We start from the raw sequence: 24081 nt of genomic DNA, 5'->3' as shown, positions 1-24081 counted from the left end.
AGGATTATATATAAGCAATCAATATGCAGGATCAGAAAGCTAGCATTTACATATCTTTTTCTTTTTTTTTTACTGATGTACATATAAGAATTCAGTTCAAGTGGAAACCATTGGAGGAGATTCATACAAACCCATTTTTTGAAAAGCTCTTCTATTGGTTTCTAAGAAAAACTTTAACTAAAATACAGAAAAGCCAGGAAAATGTCAAAGCACAGCTGATGATAACTTCCCACAAGTTTAGATTATTTTGATTACCAGCTAATACGTGTTGTTACGACTGGCTCAAATAATTTGTCAAATCTGATGTCCGGTCTCAGCTTTGAGGAGATAAACAAAACAAAAAGGACTTTCTGGCCATTGACTGTTTTAAATGTATACCTGGTAAATTAGAGGCTAATTACTATGAGGTGAAGAATTAAAAAGCAGCATCACAAAAGCTAATGATAAAACATAACAGCAACTGCCTCTGTGTATTTAGTTTATGCCTCTAGTTTATGTTAGTTTCTTTTTCTTTGCTTAGTAATATGCTTAAATTTGTCTGATCTGAGGTTTTTTTTGCTTTGCATAAAGTTCCCTTTTGCAAAGCAAAAGGGAACTTTTGCTTTGGATCTAAAATGTTTGCATTTGGTTGGATAAAACTTTTTCTATAGAATTTTAGGGACTATTATAGTATGCCATGCTATTCTACAAATAGAATGAAACACAATGTGGTAAACGGAGAAAAAAATATGCTGAAACGGGAAACAGAACAACCGAGACAATCTGGACATGCAATTTTAGTTCTCTTATCATTCCTCCCAAAGCTCGAAGGACACAAAAACAATGTGCGTGACCTGATGGCCTGGCATCTACTTCAGAATAGCCTGCTTTGTTTTTAAAATACGTTGTTGACAGTTATATCTATGTGGTTTACGTATAGATGAAGGCAACAGTTGTGTACAGAAAGCTTTTAAGTCGACGCATGATGCATGTAATATGAAACTCCCGACATCACAATGGAAAGTGTCCCCATTATCTTATGAATGTACACAACTTGGCTTTTCACAGATTGTACAAGTTTATGTTCGCCAGCAGGACGGGCAGGGACTGATTAAGCTGCTCCCCATCAATATGTGTTGTCGACAGTCATGTGAAACTACAGCCCACATCACTGGCTCTACTGTTGACTGTGTTGCTATTCTGCCGACAAGCTTTAGATTTCTTCATTTTTAACTGATACAAACCTTACGAAATGTAAGAAGATGGAAAAAGACTGTGTGAAGCAGACCTTATAGACTTAGATAACGCAATATAGCTTCTGCCAAGCTAAAAATGGGCAATGCATCTTTTCTATTCAGACAAAGTGATATTCTTCTCATACACGGAGCTGACTGCAATTGTAACACAAAAACTATGAAAAGTTACTACGGAAGCAAGCATAGGGATTTTTAAGGTATACCAAAGTTTTAAAATGTTAGTTTCAAAAATGCTAGCTTTGAAACATGCAGTTTTTATGGTTTTAAGTGCTTTTAATGAGATGTCAGAGAAAGAAGAGCATGGTACACAGTGCTGCATACTGCCAGTCAGCTGGCTGAAACAAAGTTCTGACCCTTCTCGCTGTCTTTACGCAAGAAAGGAAAACTTTCTGTTTGCAAATATTTTGAAAACCACAATCACTGATGAAATGTGTAGTAGAACTATAATGTATGTAGTTATTAGTCACGTCTTTCAAGCAGTAATCAAACCAGATAACACTGATTAACCAGTGAATATCTGCTTATTGTAACCGTGTTAAGGCCTCAAGAATATTAGAAAGTTATCCTAAGGTGATATTATTGGTAAATGTTGACACAATGACTTCGGATCTAATAAATTCACACACTGTCCTCCCTCCTGTCTTTCTCATGTGTGTTTCCAAAACATTCTGTGATCTAGCATCTCTGGCACTATGACTTCAAGTCAAATCATTTATGTGCATCTTCTGAAAGCAAGACTTCATTTATCAGGCTAAGCATCTCACTGACATGCAAAGTTTTAATATTGCTGGACAATTTCTAATACTTGGAGTATATTAGCTAACAATCACTGCATTCCAAGCAGCTCTTTTCAACATTAATATTGCATACAGTAATACAGTGATGACAGTTACCATAATATATTATTGAGCTGCTGTGCTCAATAATATAAAAGTTATATTATTGAAACCTATAAGAAAAAATATAGATTTAATTTTCTACACGTAAAGCACTTGCAAACTTTTTTATGGTACATGTTTTGCATAAATGAATGGTCTAATAAAAATCTAAATTAATGTAAATAAAGTTACATAGAAACAGAGATAGCCCTCCTACGTCACTCTTTAGAAATTGCAATGCTGTTTTCAGTCATTTTAGACAACAAATTCAGTGACGCTGATATCAATCGGTAACATGACACTGACTCATGACTGAAGTTGTCTAACAATTTGCTTATCGTAGTGGCAAACTGATCATTTTCTTCTGTTGAGCCCGAACTGCTTTCTGTCATGACATGGGTGCTTTCCACTCGCGTGCACGGTGAGCAGTTGTGGATTATCTGTGGGCCTATTTTTGCAACTACAACAACAGACCATGGTCCTGCAGAGGGCGGGAGGTGGAGGGGGGGTGAGGTGACCTACCTGCTCTCTAGATATGCAGGGCAACGAGGGTCTGCGGGGCATTTTACAGCTGCCATAATAGCTGGTCGACGTTTCCCCGAGTGAAACACAACTGGACCGTCTCCTCGGTTTGATCACCGGGACCTTTTCTTCCGCGCTGGAAATCCCACACGGCGCTTCCCTCGTCTGGTAAAAGCGGTCGAAACAGATTCCCAACAGGGAGCCAGAAACCCCCGCAAAGCAGGCCAGCAGCGGTCTGAGCAGTGCGGGCAGACCGCTCAAACTTGTGAGGGAGAGCAGCCACACCACGCTGGCGAACACCAGGACGAGGACGCTGTGCTTGAGTTTGAGCGTCGGGATCAGCGTGAGCAGACCCACGCATCCCAACACGAACAACAACCTGCCCACCATTTGCATCTGGTGCTGGTCCTCTCCCCATTGCAAGAAGCGCAGAACCAGAAAATCCCCGAGGTAGCACGAAGCTGGCAGTGACAGGAGCCACGATCTGCTGCTCTGCTTCTTCTTCCTCCTCAGGTAAAAGGTGAGGAAGAAGAACGCACATCCTATGCTGAACAGAGGACTGACGGACTGGGAGAAGCCCAGCAAAAAAGTCCGCAAATCCCACACCGAGTCACTTTGCAAGCTCCTGGAAATGAGGAAAGAGACGGCGAAAACAACAAAGGCGCCCACGTACAGGGCAGACACCTTTAACAGTTTGGAGTTGAGGACGTCTTCGTTACAAAACCTGCACACGCTGAACAAAAATCCTCTCTGATGGTCCTGTTTAAGGGGGGTGACGCAGCTCTTCACATAGCCGTTCCTGAAGCCCTCTGAGCTGTTTACACTTCCAGTCCCGTCGTGGTGCCTTAGTTTGCCGTGCAAAACCTCTCCTTCCTCCCGTGCGGCCATAGCTTCGAGTCCTGCTCCTCGTATCCTCTCAAAGGTCCCCTGTTTCCAACTATTCACGGCGTATTAACGCTGAACTACTTGACAGCAAACGCGCTCCATGGTCACTCAAACGTGTTCCAGCACTTGGACTAAAGAAAGAAGGTGAGATGTTGTTTTTACAGAAATTGGGCTCTCCGTCGCCCCCTACAGCCCACAACTGAGAACTTCATGACTTGAGTGTGTGAAGTGTGATCTGTATGGGAATCTGAGACAGCAATGTCACCAACGTGCTCTCCAGGCTGGGAAAACTTGGAAAACTGCTAGCCTTGGTTTGGATCAAAAGCACAATCAGTTTCTTTAAACAAGATTTAGGGACTAAGGCAGAAAATACCTCTGAATGATAACTAAAAACATATCAAGTGAGTTTACTTTTAAAGCAAAAAAAAAAAAAAAAAACTTGGTTCAGCAAACTATAAAACTGATCAAATGATAAAATCTTAATCTTCAAATATCGCAGGAAATTTTCAGTGCAGATACAGACCAATTTTGTGTATAAAACTGCATGTACAAAACATCACCAACAAATGAGGAAATAATAATAATACCGCAATGCTGCATCAATGAACAGATGGATTTTGCATATCTTTGCATATTCATAAAGCTATCTTGATGGCAGATAGCTTTCCAAATTTACTTTATGGCTGTTTTGGGGGCTTATCGATTTGTCAAAGTTTGAAATATTGCTTCAACCTTTTATCTCCACATTCTCATTCTATGTTTTTATTTTGGGGATGGTGTAACTGTTCAGAACACCAGGCCACACTCACTGCAGACCATAGAACTGTTTCACAAAGACAGAGTTACATAATCTAGCATAAGGAAATAAATATGAGCATGGCCAAAACTTCTGGAACCATCCTGGCTTTACTTTCAAATATCCGAGCTTAAACTCTAAACTCTACCTCTAAGAATTATGTCACGCTAAAAGTAGCTCACAGAAAACTTGTTTTTAAAGTTAGTACTTTCGGTTTTTGACAAGGCTACTGGAGGACAATAATCAGTAGCGAATTTGGTGTTTTGCATATATTTCAAGATGTTTTAAAAATCACACAACATTTTGCAGTAAAGACATAATTTACTCAGCAAAACATTTGGCACTATACCCTTGCTAATACATCAGCTTAGAACAACATAAGTTGTGGGTCCTTCTCACTAATTAAAAAGAGCTACCTCTGATGTCATTAGTTGCACATGCTCTTACAACAAATGTCGGCTAAAAGGTAAGTGAAATAGAAAAGTAAAGCATTGTGTTGAGTATAGGCTATATTGCTCTCCACTGTAACCCCAGAGGGTTTTTACATGTGCCGGTTCATTGGATGAAACTGTGAATCTAAAACAAATCAATACAAGACACACTAACAACCTTTACCATGAATACAAAGAAATTTGGTAAGGGTTTATGGGGTTGTGGGTGTGATTGCTTATTTGGAAATTACCACAACTGGTTGATGCTTTGAAGCAAGTAAGAAACTCGCAGCTTGTTTGTGTGTATTTTAATCATGCATTAATAATGTGTTCTATTTTCTGACATTTTCTATAACAGAGTTTTAATGCCAAGTCTGAGAATCACTGGAATATTACAGACACTGTGATCTTGTGAGGAAATGGCAAACATTTTGAAGTAGTTCATGTAGGATTTTTAACTGTTATTTTTTTAATAACCTTTATTTAAGCAGTTACAGTGCAATAACTTTAAGCAATAACGTACAATTAAAATTTGGTTAAAATACTGTTTTTCACTGTAACATCTGACCCTGGTCCTGTTTTGTGGAAGCCTTTTATATAACAAAAAACTTAAACTTTTGAATGAGACAATTTCAGACATTTTCAGTTCGGAGTACAATCTTAGCAGCTAGAGCACAGCAACTAATAGTATGCTTTCTACCTCTGTCCACACGGGAGAAACATGCAGGTAGATATATTCACATATTTTTGCATCTACTGTGGCACTAAGGTTAGTTTCCACTAGAGGATGCTACAAACTACTTTAATCTGTTGTAATAAAAATAAAACAATTCTGGAAATTGAAATTACAAGGTTATAGCAATTTATGTTTTTGCCTTATGGTGAAAAACTATTCTGTTTATCCCATTGGTCCAATTAAAGTGTCATATTTCAGCTTTGTGCATCCTGTGAGCTGTTTCAATAAGATAATATTTTCCGAGTAAATAAAAAGGAAGATTAAAACAGCATAAGCAATCTTGTACAGTTGACCAGTGTTTGTTAACACCAGTGTTCTAAAAACAGGCAATTCTTGTAACATACAAAAACTGTGATATTTATTTCTACATTGATTCATGAGTTCGGATTTTTGTTCAGTGTGTTGCAACTTAACATTTATTTTTACTTTTCTGTATCTCTGTAAAATTTTATTTTTATTCTAAGTGTTGTATTTCTATTACTTTTGTATTCTTTTATGCATTTGAATAAAATGAATTGATTTTGGCTGAACTAAGCATAGTAAAAATTTAACTGGTTCTACTTCGATCTTTAAGTGTCTTAAGATTACTTTTGTTGTGACTTCTGTCACAACAAAAGCATTGAATGAAATAGTAAAATTTTTCTTCCTTTGTTCTGTCTATTTATTTCCCTTTTAGATGTTGCAATATTCATTCAGAGAATAGAAGAACGGAAAAATTAAAAATGAAGTGCAACCTTCTGATATATTTTTAAAATTCAGCTATTTAAAATTTTAGTTAGATTTTCCTTGCGCATTTGAGCCTTCCAGGGCACGGTAGCAGTGATGTGGCTCAGGAAGCTGTCTTCCACGTCAGAAGGAAGAAGCAGAGCCTATAGACAGCTCACCACTGGGGGCTCTTCGGGCTATTACACAGGTAAATAACTAAAGTTAGATATTGATAGCCACCTTTAATAACTAGATATATGTTATAGCTGTTACACAGCTTATATTTCATAAACATGCGTGATATTGTTTGTTTTGCATATCTTAACATATAAGACAGCAAGCTAATGTCACCGTCCTCCATTTCATTACAAACCTGGACGACAGCTAAGCTACTGCTAGCTAACAGTGGTTACGGATTCGTGTATTTCGTATAATACCAAAGCTCTGTTAGCTGTGTAACTAGCTAACTATATAGTTTACGGTTGTTTGTCAGCATTTCCCCTCACCCAGCTGTTTGTGTTTGACGCAAACAACTCTTATTTGTCGCAAAGACGGCAAATCGCACTTGTGTAACTTTAGCTGCTTTAGCTAGCAGCTGCTTAGCTGGTTTGCACCGCCTTATATTGTTATCAGAGCAACCGTAAAATTATTGTTTATGAAAAATTAAAGACAATTTAATGAAATTGTGCCAGAATTCGTGGTGCTATCGATCTTTAATGCACAACTCCCGGCCAACTGGACATGTGTAAGACGGTAGCAAAACGTATTGGTACAGATGCATATAAAAAAAGTAAAGGAATTAAAACATTAGTATATACACTGAGATTAGTTGAGATATTCCATCTAGTACTGTTTTAATTTCAGCCTTAGTGTAATATATAGACACATCCTAAATCAATGGAAATTTTAATTAACTGACCACATAGTTTGTCTATGTGGCACCTGAGTCACCTTACAGTGGTCCTGGTACCAGTGCCACGTCCAGTTATTCCGCAGGTACTTAAAGGAGAAGTTTATGTTAAATATTATAATTGTACCGTAAAAAATAAAGTTTCAAGAATTTATAGACCTTTTTGCAAAATATGTGTCATATGTTGGTGACCTAAGTTTGGTCAACTAAAGCTATAAGCTGTAATGCACACAGCTATGTATCCATCCCATTGTCATGCAAATTTTAAGAAACGTTTGTATTAAAAGATGAAAACAAAAAGGAATATCTGAATTAGGCGTGTTTCCATCTGATGATTTGGAGCAAATCAACCATCTTCCCTTTTGTGCATTAACCTTTTTTGGAAATACCTAAACCTCCTCAAACAAGCATAAAACACTTTCCCCCCCCTTTTAATTATTATTCTGCTGTCTCCATCAACTGCTTCTAATGCAATACTTCAAAACTCACATCTAAAAACTCTGGTAACACAGTTACTGGCTCTGTTTTTTTTTTCATCACTTTAAAAACCCTTAGCTGCATGTCACAAAAGGCAGTTTATGATTTTATATGTGTGTGGTTCTCCAGAGTTACTACTAGAAGTTGCCTTGGATAAACTAGACGAGTATCCATTCATCTTTAACTTTCACTGATCCGTTTTCAACACAGAAGCATCATATGAAGCAACAGTTACCAAAGCTTAAGTAAAAGTAATGCACTTCAAACTTGTATTTTAGATTACATTTTTAAACCGAGGGCCTTATTTTAAGCAGCTTACAGGTTAGTAGTAGATTGTAGTTTGATGCTTGGTGCAGCATCTGGGCCAAGGTCAAGTTGACCTGTCAGATAGGAACGTTTGGGATCACATAAGCAATCTCAGATAAAGAGAACTCTCATTGTCCTAAGTACAAAAACTCAAACAAATCCTTCTTTAGAAGGATATCCAAGTTTGACCTCAGATGTCTTGTAGGCTTGTGAATGTTTTGGTATTACAAACCAAAAATCGGATTAAATTCAGATTCTTAATTATGCTGTTCAATTTCATATTGGTTGTTGTTTAAAAGTTATTAGATTAAAAATTTTTCTAATACATTTTTTCTGCTCTATAGTGAATAAATCACTGATTATAAGAGTTAAGTTAGCCTTAGCAGCAACCCAGTGCCTCCTAAACAACCTAACAGCATAATCAGGACCAGACCTTAAATAGATGCACAACAAAGTAACACTACTAAGCTTAAAAAGGAAACTTAATAAAAATATATATTTATTGTTAAATTTAGATCTAATGCTTTTCATACTTTTAGATGTACGTGTATATGCAAATATATTTCTATACCCAACCCGGGAATAGAGCTGTGCTGTTGGTTTGATTTTTATTTTTTCAGTTTGACAGCCCTTTTCACTGGAATGTTTTTATTTTCGTTTCTTGAAATTTAACACAAACTCTTAAAGAGAATACAAATATCTAGAAAAAGGGTTACTATTTAACTATAAATGATTCTTTGAAATGTTAGCTGTATAATATGTAATCTTTCACAGGAACCATGTATAATTCCAAGAATGTGGTTGTGGGAATGTATTTTGTGTTAATTCCATTGCCACTGAATTAATAGTTCTTCACATTATTGATTTTTCCATTCCTTACATTTCCAAGCTGCTGCTGCGTAAGACTACACAGTGCTTCACTCTGTTTAATTATCAACCTTTTGTATTTGTTTTATTTCCTTGTTCAGACTTTGATCGGTTAATGTTGATGCTTTCTTTTGCAATATTTAGATCATTGGCACTGGCATTTTCTCTGCCCTTTGCTGACCTTTTTAATTTTTTTCTGGTTCATATAGGTATCTACCAGACAGCTTTTTCCACTGGGTTTCTTCTAAAAACTCTACAAACCCAGCAGCAAAATGACAGCTGCAGAAAATGTTTGTTACACTCTGATAAATGTTGCCTCTGACTCAGAGCCCCCTTCTGAAGTCAGCTTAAAAACAGATCTAGGTAAGATCTTAATATGACCTCCAGTTCCCTAACTTTTGCTGTGGTTCATAGATGAAATGAAATGAAACTTTGTTTCAAACATGATAGTAGTATAAAATCATGCACAAGAACAAGGAATGCAAAAGACATATTTTTGTACCACAGTAATCTTAACATTCCTTACATTCTAATTTACTTGTAGTAAAAATACAGACATATAAACCTGTGTATTTATTTCTCTTTTAGTAGTTGATAGTTTAATATGAACACAATTTCTCTTCAGAAAAGGGTGAGATCAAAGCAAAAACTGAAGCCCTGAAGAAGGTCATCATCATGATCCTAAATGGCGAGAAATTGCCAGGACTTCTGATGACCATTATTCGCTTCGTGCTGCCACTTCAAGACCACACCATAAAAAAGCTTCTGCTGGTTTTCTGGGAGATTGTTCCCAAAACAACTCCAGATGGCAAACTGCTGCAGGAGATGATCCTGGTCTGTGATGCCTACAGGAAGGTGAGCTAACTGGGACCTCAATACTTCAAACAAACAGAAAAATATGTAAAGATTCAGTCAGATAATATCCAGATTTTAGTAGTTTGTCATTTTTGTGACTTATAAAATTCATAAACTGTTCTTTGTTTAAATTTGTCTTTAAAAAAACCAAGAATTTTAAGATACTGCATCAATTGTAGCTTTGGGAAATATGTTTATATTTTATTTGTTAAAATTAACATTTGAGTTGAAAAAATTCTTATATTTTTTTTACAATGTTCTAAGAACAGTTTGCTTTTGTTCTCTGCACATTTAGTTATTGCACATGTTTCTATTAATTTCAGGACCTGCAGCATCCCAACGAGTTCATCCGTGGCTCTACTCTCCGTTTCCTGTGCAAGCTGAAGGAATCTGAGCTACTTGAGCCTCTGATGCCGGCTATCCGGGCTTGCCTGGAGCACCGCCACAGCTACGTCCGCCGAAATGCTGTCCTGGCCATTTATACCATCTATAGGTACCAACAGGGGAATATCTTCTTACCCATCCACATTATGCAGTTTGTCATTTTTTTGTGAGTAATGAGCTACTTTATATATTTTTAGGAACTTTGAACATCTCATCCCAGATGCTCCAGAGTTGATCCATGATTTTCTTGTCAATGAAAAAGATGCCAGCTGTAAGAGAAATGCCTTCATGATGCTGATTCATGCAGATCAGGTTTGTTGCATTCCAGCATATAGTCTGTTTGTAGCAGGCTGTGATGTTTATGCAGACATAAGCAACATCATCTGTTCCTGCAGGATCGAGCTCTGGATTACCTCAGCACATGTATCGATCAGGTTCATACTTTCGGTGACATCCTGCAGCTGGTCATTGTGGAGCTGATATACAAGGTAGGAAATAGGCCGATTTATATAATTCAGGTTCTGAGTTAAACAAGCATGCAATAAAAAAACCCAATGATTTTTTTTTATTTTTTATTGCTGTTCTCTGTGTTAGGTTTGCCATGCAAATCCATCGGAGCGCGCCCGCTTTATCCGTTGCATCTACAATCTGCTGCAGTCTTCCAGTCCAGCGGTTAAGTATGAAGCTGCTGGGACTCTTGTTACTCTCTCCAGTGCTCCCACAGCCATCAAGGTACGTATTTTACCCTATTGTTGTTTTACACCAGATACGTTGTTGAATTAGACTGGTATGTTTTCTGACTATCATGTAATTTTCTGGACCCCAGGCTGCTGCGCAGTGCTACATTGATTTGATCATCAAGGAGAGCGACAACAACGTCAAGCTGATCGTTCTCGATCGTCTGATTGAACTGAAGGACCATCCAACTCATGAGCGCGTACTTCAAGTAGGTTGATTCATGGCTGCTTTATCTTTTATGTTTTTAACATTCAATTTATTCTTAGTTATGCGAGACTGTTGGGATGTAATCAGTTTAATGAACTATTTATTTATTTATTTATTTATTTATTTATTTATGTATGTATGTATGTATGTATGTATGTATGTATGTATGTATGTATGTATGTATGTATGTATGTATGTATGTATGTATGTATGTATGTATTTATTTATTTATTTATTTATTTATTTATTTTTATATATATATTTATATATATATATATATATATATATATATATATATATATATATATATATATATATATATCCAGGACCTAGTGATGGACATCCTGCGCGTCCTCAGCACCCCAGACCTGGAAGTCAGAAAGAAGACCTTGCAGCTGGCCCTGGACCTCGTCTCCTCTCGTAACGTGGAGGAGGTCGGTTTTAAATGAAGTGTTATTGTTTTTCAGGTGTTTTTATTTTTTGGGTGTTTTTTCTCTGACAGAAGCTGGACCGCTTTGCAAATATTGTGACTTCTGTCTGCTTTCTAGTTGGTGATTGTTCTGAAGAAGGAGGTGATTAAAACAAACAATGTAACAGAGCATGAAGACACTGATAAGTACAGACAGCTGCTGGTTCGCACTCTCCACTCATGCAGCGTGCGCTTCCCTGACATGGCAGCTAATGTCATACCTGTGGTGAGTTTTTTTTATGTTAACATCATGAGAAAATCTTCTCTAAACTGTTTTCCATTTGTATAATTAGCTTAACAGAGGCTCAAATGAATATATATGTTTTTTTGACGGTTTTCAATCCCAGCTGATGGAATTCCTGAGTGACACTAATGAGGCAGCTGCTGCTGATGTGCTGGAGTTTGTGAGGGAGGCCATCCAGAGGTTTGACAACTTAAGACCTTTGATCATCGAGAAGATGCTGGAGGTTTTTCATGCCATTAAAACAGTCAAGTAAGCTTTCAGAAACACTTTTATTTATTACTCTCTGGAACCTTAAATATTTTTTTAAATAATGGGATTGTTATAAAGGATGTGTCAGATATTGTTTGTATAGAAATTCCTTACAGAATATTTCAAGCATTTTACTTGTTAATTTTGATCATTATATCTTGCATCTAATGAAATTTCCAAGTTTATCAGCTCTTTGAATATTAAAGGACCAATAAAAAATGTATACAGAAATGTTGGCATGACTTACACAATCTTGAGAAAGACTGCTCAAGTGGAGTGTCATTGATACCCTCCACTTGGAGCGTAAACCCAGAAAAGGCTGAGTGTTGAAAGTGCTTTATCAAAGCTTAATAATGGAAAGTTGAAAATGGAATAAATGTGATGTGGAAAAAAGGCTCACATGCCATAGAGATAACAGAAGCCCTGAGATGATTGTGTGAATCTGTGGCCTTTCGGTAGTTTAAGGGAGATTGACTGTTGCTCAGTGGTTCAAAGCACTCTTCAGAAGAAAGTGAATTTTGCATTTTATTTAAACATCAAAGTCTGAGTCTGGTGCAAGAGTGGAGAACCACAGAATCCAGGCTGCTTTAGGACCACTGTGAAGTTTCCACAGCCACTGATGGTTTAGAAAGTCATGTACCTGCTGGTGTTGGTCCACTGTGTTTTAATCAAGTGCAGCAGTCAATCAGAAAATTTTACAGCATTTTATTCTTTGAATTCTGTTGAAATGCTGTGTGAATATGCTGATTTCATTTTCTTTTGTGATGTTCCACCTATATGTGTATGTTAAGCACAGTTGCACTGCTTGTGCAATGCATTTGAGTTTTTACCTTTGAGTTGTTAGTACACACTTGTTGTCTAACAAGTGTTAGACTAAGTACAGCTTCGTTCACAACATCTAAGCTTCACTGTACATGTTTGTCACAATTGCTTTATCCCAGGATCTACAGGGGAGCACTTTGGATTTTAGGAGAATACTGCAGCACTAAGGAGGACATCCAGAGTGTGATGACTGAAGTACGCAGGTCTCTAGGAGAGGTGTGTGTGCTTAGTAATGTCTCTTAAGTTGTTACTGATAGGCTATGGTAAATTGTAGTCTTATTAAAATGGGCTTAAATCTCTTACCTGTGTACTGGACAGATCCCAATAGTGGAGAATGAGATTAAAAAAGAGACGGGTGAGTTGAAACCAGAGGATGAAGTAAGTGCAGCTCCAGCTCAGAAGCTGGTAACGGAGATGGGGACCTATGTGACACAGAGTGCCCTGAGCTCCTCCAGGCCTTCAAAAAAAGAAGAGGACAGGTAAAATTTGCACATTGGAGTTGGATTACAAGTCCACAATTTTGAACTGATTGTTTTTCTTGAGTTTCCTTATGTCTCAGTCTATATATATATATATTTTTTCCAGACCACCACTCCGAGGATTCCTAATGGATGGAGACTTCTTTGTGGCGGCTTCCTTGGCCACAACACTCACCAAATTGGCCCTGCGTTACGTTTCAATTGTTCAAGACAAAAGGAAACAAAATGTAAGTTATTCTGCATATAAAGTCACTTATACAACCCTTCATTTGTTTAAGGCCATCTGCTTATTTCTCTAATCCCTCCCCCTCTCTGTGAATCTTCAGTCATTTGTAGCTGAAGCCATGCTGATTATGGTCACAGTGCTTCACCTGGGCAAGTCCTCTCTGCCTAAGAAACCAATTACAGATGATGATGTGGAGCGCATCTCGTTGTGCCTGAAGGTTCTGTCAGAGTGCTCACCACTTATGAATGACATTTTCAACAAGGAGTGCCGCAGATCCCTGTCGCATATGCTCACCGTCAGGCTGGAGGAGGAGAAGCTGTCACAGAAGGTAATGGCGGTTGAGTCACTGGGCTGAACTCTGTATTTAACCTCCTCAGAATCATAGGCTCAGGAAGAAATCACATTTTCCTGTTCTTGTTTTTTTTTTCTTTTTTATGTGAAGTCAACTTAATTTGTCATGCACTTTTAATAAAAGCAAGTACAGACCAAAGTGCTGAACTTTAAAGAGTTGCAATAATAAAAACATGTGTTAGAAAAATAAATGTCTAAAACTAGATTTAGAAGAGGAGCTTGGTCTTAGTTGTAGATTTAAAGGGAAATTTATGTTGAACATTTTTGCTTTTTCAGGGATGTGCTTTATTTTTGCTGAATAATCTCTTTTGAAATAATGTATTTCTAGATAGTTTTATGAGAATAATAAAAAAAGATGGGTATTAACATACAAATTTGATCAACATTTTGATAAGACTGCCAAAATCTGGTTGAACATTCAACTTTTTCAACTGTGTGTCCTATTTTATTACATTAATAAAGATGCCACTAGAGCCCTTTAACAGTTCTGGTCACAATATGAGAATTTACAATCATTTTGGGACATGTTTTAATTGTAAATCATTTGTATTCATTTCTCAGTGATATGACAGGAAGATGATCACTGGAAATTCTTCTGTTTTTAACAAAAGCAATATTTGTAGCCAGTTTGTTTTGACACCACTATTCTTGCTCTTAGATCATGTTGTTAACTACAACATAGAATTATAGTCACAGATGGTAGTATTGATTTCTAGAAAGTGATAACAGCAATATTTCACCTAGAATCACCCAAGTATCTTCTGCATCATTCTAAAGTTTGAACACATACTTTGTCATTTACCTAAAATGAGCAAGTGTCTGCAGATATTTTTGAATTATGCTCTAGTAGTACACAACACATTTCAAAGCTATGATCATGAAACAGATAAAGGCTGATCCTTAATGCGTTTCCAATCCTGATCACAGAAAGAATCTGAGAAACGAAACGTGACTGTGCAAGCAGACGACCCGATCTCCTTCATGCAACTCACAGCCAAAAATGAGACGACCTCTAAGGAGGACCAGTTTCAGCTGAGCTTGCTGGCTGCTATGGGTAACACTCAGAGGAAGGAGGCTGCTGACCCACTTGCATCAAAACTCAATAAGGTAAGCCACAAAGCCCTGCTGAGCAGCATGCAGAGGACAACACTTTGGCAATAGAGATTGAGTTGTTTGAAAAGCTCACCTATCTATTCATTAACCACAGAGGGCGCTGTAGTTTTTGGACATTAGGAAAAATTACACAACTATTGAGACATGGTTATATTTTTCAAGTTATAGGTTACGCTATGAAATATATAATGAATTGCTCCTGTATATGTTGTTGTGCTGTTAGTAAAATCTGCTCAAAATGAATGTTAGAAGGATATTTCAGTAATTGCATCAAACATGATGATTAAATCCATTTTTGTCTAACTAGGTGACCCAGCTGACTGGCTTCTCAGACCCAGTGTACGCTGAAGCCTATGTCCATGTTAACCAGTATGACATTGTGCTGGATGTGCTGGTGGTCAACCAAACAAGTGACACTCTTCAGAACTGCACTCTTGAGTTGGCCACTTTAGGTTTGTTTTATTAACTCCCTTCTCACCTGGAGAAACTGGTTTTGTTTCCTTTTTCTGTATTCTTCTTCTAAATTGAGCGTTTTATTTTACTCCTCAGGGGATCTCAAGTTGGTTGAAAAACCTTCCCCTCTAACTCTGGCCCCTCATGATTTTGCAAACATAAAGGCTAATGTCAAGGTAGCTTCTACCGAGAATGGGATTATATTTGGCAACATTGGTAAGAGAGGAATGTCAGGAAGTTAGATTATATTTTTGCTGGTGTGTGTTTTTAATTAGATTCTTTTTCCGCAGTCTATGATGTGTCTGGAGCTGCTAGCGACAGAAACTGTGTTGTCCTCAGCGACATTCATATTGACATCATGGATTACATCCAGCCAGCCTCCTGCACAGATGCAGAGTTCAGACAGATGTGGGCAGAGTTTGAATGGGAAAACAAGGTAAACTTTGCCTTTCTAATAGATCAACAGCATCTGGGAATTTCAGGTGTTCCCCCCCCCTTATTTAAAGAAATTCTGTTTCCATTTAACAACAAGTAATTTCAAAACCTGTCTTGATTGTAGGTGACAGTAAACACCAACATCACTGATCTGAATGAATATCTTCAGCATATCCTTAAGTCCACTAACATGAAGTGTTTGACTCCTGAAAAGGTGAGTTACTATAAACAAAAAATTAAACTTTTTTTCGTCTGCTTGATTTTAAAAAAACATAATACTTTTTGGGATGTTTGTGTATTTGCTTGCTTGTAATTTCTTGTATTTGTCATCCCTGAGCTATTCATTTTAGGTAGTTCTATCAATTCATTGTTGCCGAAGAGTTTTTCTTCACATTCTCTTTTCTTTTGTTTTCTGAAATAAATCAGGCACTCTCTGGTTTTTGTGGCTTCATGGCCGCCAACCTGTATGCTCGCTCCATCTTTGGGGAAGATGCCCTGGCTAATGTCAGCATCGAGAAGCCCATTCACCTGGGGCCTGACGCACCGGTCACCGGACACATACGCATTAGGGCCAAAAGTCAGGTGGGTCACAGCTGCTGTGCACTGACTTGGTATTAATCTGGGAACTAAAAGCTTGACTGAATTTATTGACTCTGAATTCAAGTCATATGGATGCATTGTATTATAGCTTAATATTAAAGTAATAATTCATTGTAGAAATGGGTACAAATAAGGAATGTGAGAATGTCTTACCTATTTTTACATTATTTTTCATGCTTCTGTTTTTTATCTGTGTGTTGTAATAAATCTTTTCTTTCCACAGGGAATGGCACTGAGCCTCGGCGATAAGATCAACCTCTCTCAAAAAAAGGCTAATATCTGATATGTCTACTTTTCTGTTGACATCTGTCTTGCCACCCTTGCATCTCCCTAAGAAGTCAGTACTGTTAATACTTAGCTGCTTTTGTCCCCCCATTTTCCTTTTTTACATTTCTCTAAATGCTACATCTGTTTTCTTTTTTTCCTGTCCTTGTTAATTTTCAATAAATATATATTGAAGTTACAATTGCCTCTAATTAAATAAATGTTTATAACGGATTCCAGAGAATGGTTTCAGTTGCGTAAAGGTGGTTGTGCCCTTGAAGAAAGAGGACTCTGTGTCCAGCTTCATATCTCCAGGTACTAATTAGAATTCCTCACATTCCTCTCATGATATCTTGCACAGTGTGAAACCAGTTGGTATTTGTCCTGTCAGTACCCCCATAGGGACTAAAACACCAATCCAAGGCATACATGTGGTTCACGTAGAATATGATTCAGTTGTTTAGAATATAATCAGCAATTTGCAAGTTTTGATACTGTTGTGTTAATGAGATGGCGACGGCTTTTGCGCAGATGTCAATGTTCCATTTGCCCTCCTGTTTATAATTCATGAGTAAAGGTATATTTCTGGGAATTGGCCACAGGGTCACAGCCCTGCTCATACAGTTAAGGTATCTGGAGAATCTGTCCCTCCAGGGGGTTAGATAAAGGCAGCAAGGTTGCTTTGAGGTCAGAACTTCAGCTGTGAAAATAAACAGTGGGCCGTTTGGCAGCTCTGCAGCTTTCCAGCTACTGTGTTCAAAGTGGGGCCTCTATTTTTATTTATTTAGTATGCATATCAATCTTAGGGTGAGTGTCGCTACCAAAATGGAAGAGCAAACTAATTTGGTCTGTTTGAACAAAAACTTCTGTTTTTCAGAAATATTTTACACTTTAAACCAGATAATTAACATCCTACACAAGAAATACTGCATTTTATTGCAAAAGCAATAAAATGCATTAATAAAATGCAATAACAGCATTGGCTCACATTGGCTTCTGTGGCCCAGAATTGAAGCTAAAATGTAAGTTAATTTATACCTACATTGGTAATGCTTATATAAATCACATGAATTTACTAAAAAATTAACCAAATTCCTAAACTTGCCACTAAGCGTCTGTACAGCAGAGTTTCTCCCTTCCTTCTTGACACTGGGTGGCGCTACAGCAGACACGAGTTAGGACCTGCCACATGATTTGTCATAACTTAGCACATGATTCTTTTTATGACATACAAACTGCTTTTGCACACTGTAAAGTTAGTCTTGCATAAGAATTTCAATCTAATTTTCGAGTTCAATATAAATCGCTGAAAATGAAATGAAACGCTTGTTTTGCAGTGATACCAGATACCTAGAATAAACTAAGAGGTATGGTTTTTAATTATTTGGATGAACGCAAGAGATGTCTGAAAATATACTTTTTTTATTACATAACATTTAGAGAAAAGCAACTTATAAAACCTTAGTTATTTTTTTTAGCTTTAACATTTCGGGAGGATTAATGATTATCTGTTGACTGCACTGTTAGGCATTTCCTCCATTGTGACGCAGAGTTAAACTATTCTGCCTTAAATTTGTTCATCCTAGTTTTTTAAACGTCGACCCCACCCGGACGCTTGTCTCACTTCACACTCTGCTCAAACGTTGACTAGTCTGCTTTAGATTTAAATTATGAATGCAGAGTATATGAGTAAGAAAACATGTCTTTGGGGACAAGAATGTGATGGATGGGTGCATGATATTTGGGAGGGCTGTAGTGAGCGTGAAAGTGTGCCTGGGGGAGTCTCCATTGCCCCTAGCGGTAGACGGTAGTATTGGCCTGTTTGATTACTCCTAGTATCGGACCCACATCTTGAGCAGCGCAGTGTTGTCGAGCCTGGAAAGCGGTCAGGCGTATGGACAGGCGGCCGTCGCTCCTTCATCCTTCTCCGACCACCACCCGAACAGTGGACGGACTACACTGACGAGTCATTCCAGCGCATACACGGGCCTGCCCCCTCTTCTGCGCTCTGGTGCCTCCACTGCAGGGCCTCGTCTCCTTCAGCTTACTAAGGGGAAAGTGGGTGTTTGCTGCTCACTGGTGTTTCGGCAGCAGCGGCGGCGGCGGCGCGAAGTGTCCTCGATGGCTGGCTGGAAGGACGGCTCGGTGCAGGAGAAGTACCGTCTGGTCGTGGTCGGAGGCGGTGGCGTCGGGAAATCAGCCTTGACTATCCAGTTTATTCAGGTGAGTGGCGTCAAAAGCTTAAACAATAACAGCATTGGCTCACATTTTGATGGGGTTTTTTTACCCGGAAAAAAAAACAAAAAAAACCCCCACGGTGAAATAACGGGGACGGAGAGTGGAGGAGGCCAGGCACGGGAAAGCAGTGCAAAGATCCCGGGTCTGTTCTCCTCAATACTTTACCGAGGCCTGATGCGGGTCAACGCGAAGATATTAAGACCAGTGGGTAAGACTAAAACAGGGGGAGACGGCTGTCATTTGTGATTTCCGAGAGCACTACTTCCAGTTTGCAGTTCACACAGGCTTCAGTGGGAACAGAAAGAAAACGGGTCTGCATGGCTCGGTAGATGTCCTATTTCTTTTCATTTTTTATGTAGTTTACACAAAGAAGCAGATTCTGAGTTCATCCCGAACTGTTCAAACTAGCCGATAGCTTACAGTATGAAAGGACATAAAAATAAGCAAGAACCATTAAAGTTTCTAAAATGCTTTTTTTTTTTTTTTTTTTACAAATTAAGTAGGATAAAACAGTATTATACCGGCGCTGTTCTTTCTGGTAATTTTTTGATTCAAGAAATTACAGTAAATTCGTCCAGCTGACGCCAAGTGCCGGCATGCTTGGCTGCGGTCTGGCTTAACTTCACTGCTGATATCCCAGGTTTGCTCTGATTCAGCGGGTTTAGCCAGATTTGGTCAATATGTTTTGGGTGTATTTTTATGGAGGACAGATTGAGCTGAGAAACGGAGCAGAAATCCACGTTGGGACCGAGAACAGAACAGCGTGTGGTAGATCTGAAGATAAGCAGTTCGTGTCCAGCTTCATCACCTGAGCCTGGACATGGATCACTGTATCTTCGCTGTTGTTCATGCCATTCGTGGACAGAGTTGTCCTCCCTCCTCTGTGGTCTGTTGGATTTGGGCCAGTGAGAGGCCCAAGCTATGCTGCCAACCAGGAACGACACTGATTTGGGTTGAATGAGTAAAAGAGTCAGTACAAAGTGCCTACTTAAGGATGATTAACTTTTATTATAGTTAAAAGTTTTATCAGCTACTGACTGACTTGTTTTCAAGCACCTCCAGTAAGCAAAAATAGTAAAGCATGGACAAATTAAAGCTTACCTTGCCTCCTAAAAATAGGTATTGATCAATTACAAAAATTTGCATAGTCAAATCTGCTTAAATCATTCATCATACATTTCCTGCAGTTTAAAGTTCTTTTAACGAGCCGCCAGAATAAGTGCCGAGTTTTCTCTGGCTTTATAGAGGAGAGTCTGTCTATTCCTCACAAACCTGTTGCTGTGCACTTCCAACCAGCTGGCTGAATGAAGGTTTTTCGTTCCATACAAGACAGGCAAATTCAGCTATTTGGAAGTACTTCCAAAAAACGAGAGAAAACAAAACATGAACCGTCATGGTTTGGAAACTAGAGGAGCCCCAACCATCACTCATATTAAGGTAACACATTTCTAAAACTAGAACTGTCAAAGCCATGGGTGGCATCTCTGCTATGCCGTGAAGTCCAGAACCTCCTTAAGCAGACAAGCCTGACAGAGATCATAATCAATCAATCAATGTCGTCTGAATTGGCCATTGCCCATGCCTACCTGAACCACAATAACTTCATCAATTATAACCCAGATTAGAACTTATAGATGCCAAACAGAGGAGGGATGTAAACTCTTCACCTCCCTCTACCTCTGGTTAAATCCCAGCACACTCCAAACACAGCCTGACTCACTTTGACTTTCCAGGTCTCCATAACACTTAGGAGTGGACTTCTTTATGACTGGTCCATGCCTTTGACTTGTTTGTCTCCATCACCCCCATGCACCACTAACCCCTGTTTCGTGTGTCAGTGTGTCACTGATTCTCTTTCTGGCTTTCAGGAGACTAGACAGCAGGCAGCTGCATGTCTCCACATTGTCAGACAATAGTGGGCTGGCACACGTTTCAGAGTTGGAGAAGGGGGGCGAAAAGCTCATGAAAGTGTGTGAGTTTAGGGGTGGGAGTAGGTAGGGTGTGGATTCTAATGAGTGTTCAAAAAGCTCATTAAGTGCATACCAAGTCAAAAGCAATAACTGTGGTACTGATTTATTTCTGTGTTTACTGTACTGAACTGAACTAGGGGGTCACGTAAAGCTACACACAAGAAATTTCCGTTGATGTAACATTCTACAGTGGTAACACCAGGATAACATATTTTAATTTGTGTAAAATCACACACTTCATGTCTATTATAAATGTCGCATAACAAGCAATTCTGTGGTGAAATTCTCTGTCAACTCAAATTTCACATAAAAGCTCAGGAATCCTTTCAGGTTGACAGCCACAGACATCAAGTTAAAATCTCATTCTCGAATGGTGTACGCCTGCTGAGTGAACGAGTTCAACATGACCTGTCCCATTTTCCTTGATGATATTATAAAATGTTTAAAATGTCACTATTGTGATGAATTTAAGTGGGGAAGTAATGCTAAACAACCAATTTCATTTTAGTTCAGTATATATACCCCTCGTATTAGTTTTGCTCTTTCTTTGCACATCTTTTGAATCTAAAAGAAAAATTCACATATCCCTGGCAGAAACGGAGTCAGCGTCTGATGTTTCTAGAAGTCTCCTGGCAGTTACACAGACCTAGCACATGGTTGTGAAGTCAAGACTTTCACTCTATGCAGAGTGCATTGTTGTTGTGAAGCGAAGGGGATGTGGGGGGTCTGAGTCACCCTGGGTGGGTTAATGGTCATGGACCATGTGGAATTTGGCCCTTTGGCAAAGGAAGTCCCTGCTCTCAGGACCTCCTAGGCTTGTATGGAAAAACATGACCTGCTTCCTGAATCACCCAAATGAGTGTGTGTATAATTTAGTGGCAGTTTTGACAAAATTGACTGTTATGTGCCATTACATCCTTTGTCATTTGTACATAAAGACACTTCATAAAATTTCATTAAATGAATTTTTGTTGCATGACTATTGATCATTTCAGAATTGATCATTTGGTGTTTACCTAATCAATACAGTCTTGGTACTGGTGACTAAGACCATTTGCTACAACTGCTTTCTTTCACCTGAAACAGCTATATTAAAATGGCACAAAAGTTTTTCTTTATTTTAGTCAAAACATTTTTTTTGTAATTCCATCATTTTACATTTTATCCCATGTTGGCATTTTGTGTTAGAGGACAGATAATATATATTTGCAAATTAATAAATAAATTCAATGTAGTTAAAACATTGTCCAGAAATACCTGTAAATTACCTCCATATCAAAGTACTAATGATTCAAAAATCAGCTGGTCAACATTTCTCTGGGACCCTTGCTCTTCCAAAACAGTAACAGCAGAACACAAACTGCAAAAGTTACATGGTATACAAAAAGTAATCAAAAATGGAATGTTCTGCATGAAATTCTCTATGGCTATTGTATATGATTTATTAATTATATTTATGCTAATAACTAACATTTATTCATAATAATCATGATGCAGAATTTACATACTGTTATATCTTAACGTAACAGGAGTGTTGCCATCACTTACCTGGAGCTATAATGCTGTTTTTAAGTTGGGCAAAAGAAATTAACACAGGGTGTAATTCGAGTCCTTACAGAATGTCAGCAATTCTTGTCATAATTTGTCAAACTTCCGCAAAGTTTGACAAAAAAGTGAACATTTCAAATATCTTAATTTCTGGCCAATTGAGTGCACCTAAATGTAAGCTGCACACACTAACTTTGAAACAGAAAAAAAGTGTACATAGGCTGCACTTGTCTGTAAGCTGCAGGTGTTCATGTTGTAGCATGAGATATTTACACAGAAATATGTTTTTCTTTACTTTTAATGAAATATGTATTGATGACTGTACCTTAAATACTTTTTCTCAACAATGCCTGTAACATGGCTGCTTAAGAAAATACAGTGGCCTACCAGAAAAAGTCATTGATCGCTGTCTTCATCCTCCTCTTGCACACTTAAACCACTAAAGTATTTGTCTGCAGTGTTGGAATAAAGTAGCCTCACACTTCCTCTGTCTCTCTTTCGCTGTCACTCTCAATGTCACTTTTGAGTCTTTAGGCAATTCCACTCTTGAGTATGTGCTGTACTTTTCAATAAGTAAAAAGTCTAGTGAAAAAAGCAGTGACTTATAGTCAAGAAGTTACAGTATGTTTTTTCTACTGTAAGACATTTTTCTCTAAGACATTTTAGTTTACTTTGGAAAATTGTAACAGGATTGAGATTGTGATGTCATTTAATTTGAGTTGAGTAGAGAAAAACATATGGTGAACGATAGCTTTGGTAGAGTTATTGGTAAAGTCTATTGATTAGCTAGATAAACATGAGTTAATAACTCATAGGCATAGTTCATAGGCACTTTATGCTTGATCATAAATTGTCAAAGTAGCTGGTGAAATTGCTGCATCATCAGCTGATTTATCTGATGCCAACTCTCAGTATTTTTTGTTTCTTAGGTCACATTTTAGTCACTTGAGTGTCCTGAGGCGTACAATGCCCTACTGATTTTAAGGCTTCTGAGTAGAGTTTGAGACAGCCAAAAATGGACTGTTTTCTTGGAGTCAGAGGGTAAAAGATGCTAGCAATAACAGAGTGGCAGGTCCATCAAACCTCTGTTGCCAGGCGGTTGACTCAAGATGAAAAGCATCTAGATGACATGGCATTGAGTCATATGACAAAGTTGCCGAAAGCAGTGGCTAACTTGTATGATTTGACTTCTGTGAGGGAGGAAGCATCCCAAGTGGGGGGAAAACATGACTCATGGTGACCATGTGAAGACATGTGGGGTGTACTTTTTTAATATATATATATATATATATATATATATATATATATATACCGGCAAAGATGGCAAATCAAATAAGTGTCTCAGTCCACTCAGAGTAACCAGAGAAGCTGCTGACATGAGACGGCTCTATTATGAGACATCTCTTATGATCCCACTGCTGAGTAACAGCAGGATGTTTGTGTGCTCACAGGCTTGCCGCTATTTGTGCAGTGTCAGCCTTCGGCAGTGAGGATTAGAGCGAAACATCCTGGCTGATCAAGTCTAGACAGATTAGAGTATTTTTTTTGAAAAATGTAGGCTGGAGTTGGAGCAAAAGCATAAAGTGGATTTCTCTCTTCTCAGCGATTTTACACACATCTCTTTTATTTGGTGAACAAAGTTTCAATTAATAAAAAATAGGTTACGATGACGGCTCTTCTGGCTACAT

General features: G+C 38.2%; 3 protein-coding genes across 3 annotated transcripts in view; 2 read left to right on the top strand and 1 right to left on the bottom strand.

Moving 5' to 3' along the window:
* The window catches only part of pde3b (phosphodiesterase 3B), a 49167-nt gene extending 43251 nt beyond the window's left edge, over nt 1-5916 (bottom strand). The window contains exon 1 of the mRNA XM_028015351.1: nt 2636-5916. Within this exon, the coding sequence (XP_027871152.1) occupies nt 2636-3523 (888 nt within the window). The 5' untranslated portion in view covers nt 3524-5916. The remainder of the gene's footprint in view (nt 1-2635) is intronic.
* A 350-nt stretch (nt 5917-6266) lies between these two features.
* On the top strand, nt 6267-16836 carry copb1 (COPI coat complex subunit beta 1). The gene is made up of 22 exons (XM_028014716.1): nt 6267-6396; nt 8958-9111; nt 9374-9603; nt 9927-10096; nt 10185-10299; nt 10383-10475; nt 10582-10719; nt 10814-10933; nt 11259-11366; nt 11481-11627; nt 11749-11894; nt 12836-12932; nt 13035-13195; nt 13302-13422; nt 13522-13749; nt 14700-14879; nt 15193-15337; nt 15435-15554; nt 15629-15774; nt 15898-15987; nt 16200-16355; nt 16597-16836. Exons 2-22 carry the CDS (start codon nt 9021-9023, stop codon nt 16654-16656), a joined length of 2862 nt encoding a protein of 953 aa, XP_027870517.1. The 5' UTR covers nt 6267-6396; nt 8958-9020; the 3' UTR covers nt 16657-16836.
* Nucleotides 16837-18368: 1532 nt separating this feature from the next.
* Nucleotides 18369-24081, top strand: part of rras2 (RAS related 2) — a 43799-nt gene continuing 38086 nt past the window's right edge. The window contains exon 1 of the mRNA XM_028014723.1: nt 18369-18860. Coding sequence (XP_027870524.1) covers nt 18759-18860 — 102 coding nt within the window. The 5' untranslated portion in view covers nt 18369-18758. The remainder of the gene's footprint in view (nt 18861-24081) is intronic.

This window comes from Xiphophorus couchianus, chromosome 4 (assembly GCF_001444195.1).
Source record: "Xiphophorus couchianus chromosome 4, X_couchianus-1.0, whole genome shotgun sequence".
NCBI lineage: Eukaryota > Metazoa > Chordata > Actinopteri > Cyprinodontiformes > Poeciliidae > Xiphophorus > Xiphophorus couchianus.
This window is presented reverse-complemented; position numbering and strand designations above follow the sequence as displayed.

What these genes read in the sequence shown, in the direction of transcription:
- copb1 (XM_028014716.1), top strand. Translation starts at nt 9,021, where the DNA reads ATGACAGCTGCAGAAAATGTTTGTTACACTCTGATAAATGTTGCCTCT. An exon ending in TGCTGATTCATGCAGATCAG is followed by an intron (nt 10,300 to 10,382) that starts GTTTGTTGCATT and finishes CTGTTCCTGCAG; the next exon opens with GATCGAGCTCTGGATTACCT. An exon ending in AGTTTGAATGGGAAAACAAG is followed by an intron (nt 15,775 to 15,897) that starts GTAAACTTTGCC and finishes TCTTGATTGTAG; the next exon opens with GTGACAGTAAACACCAACAT.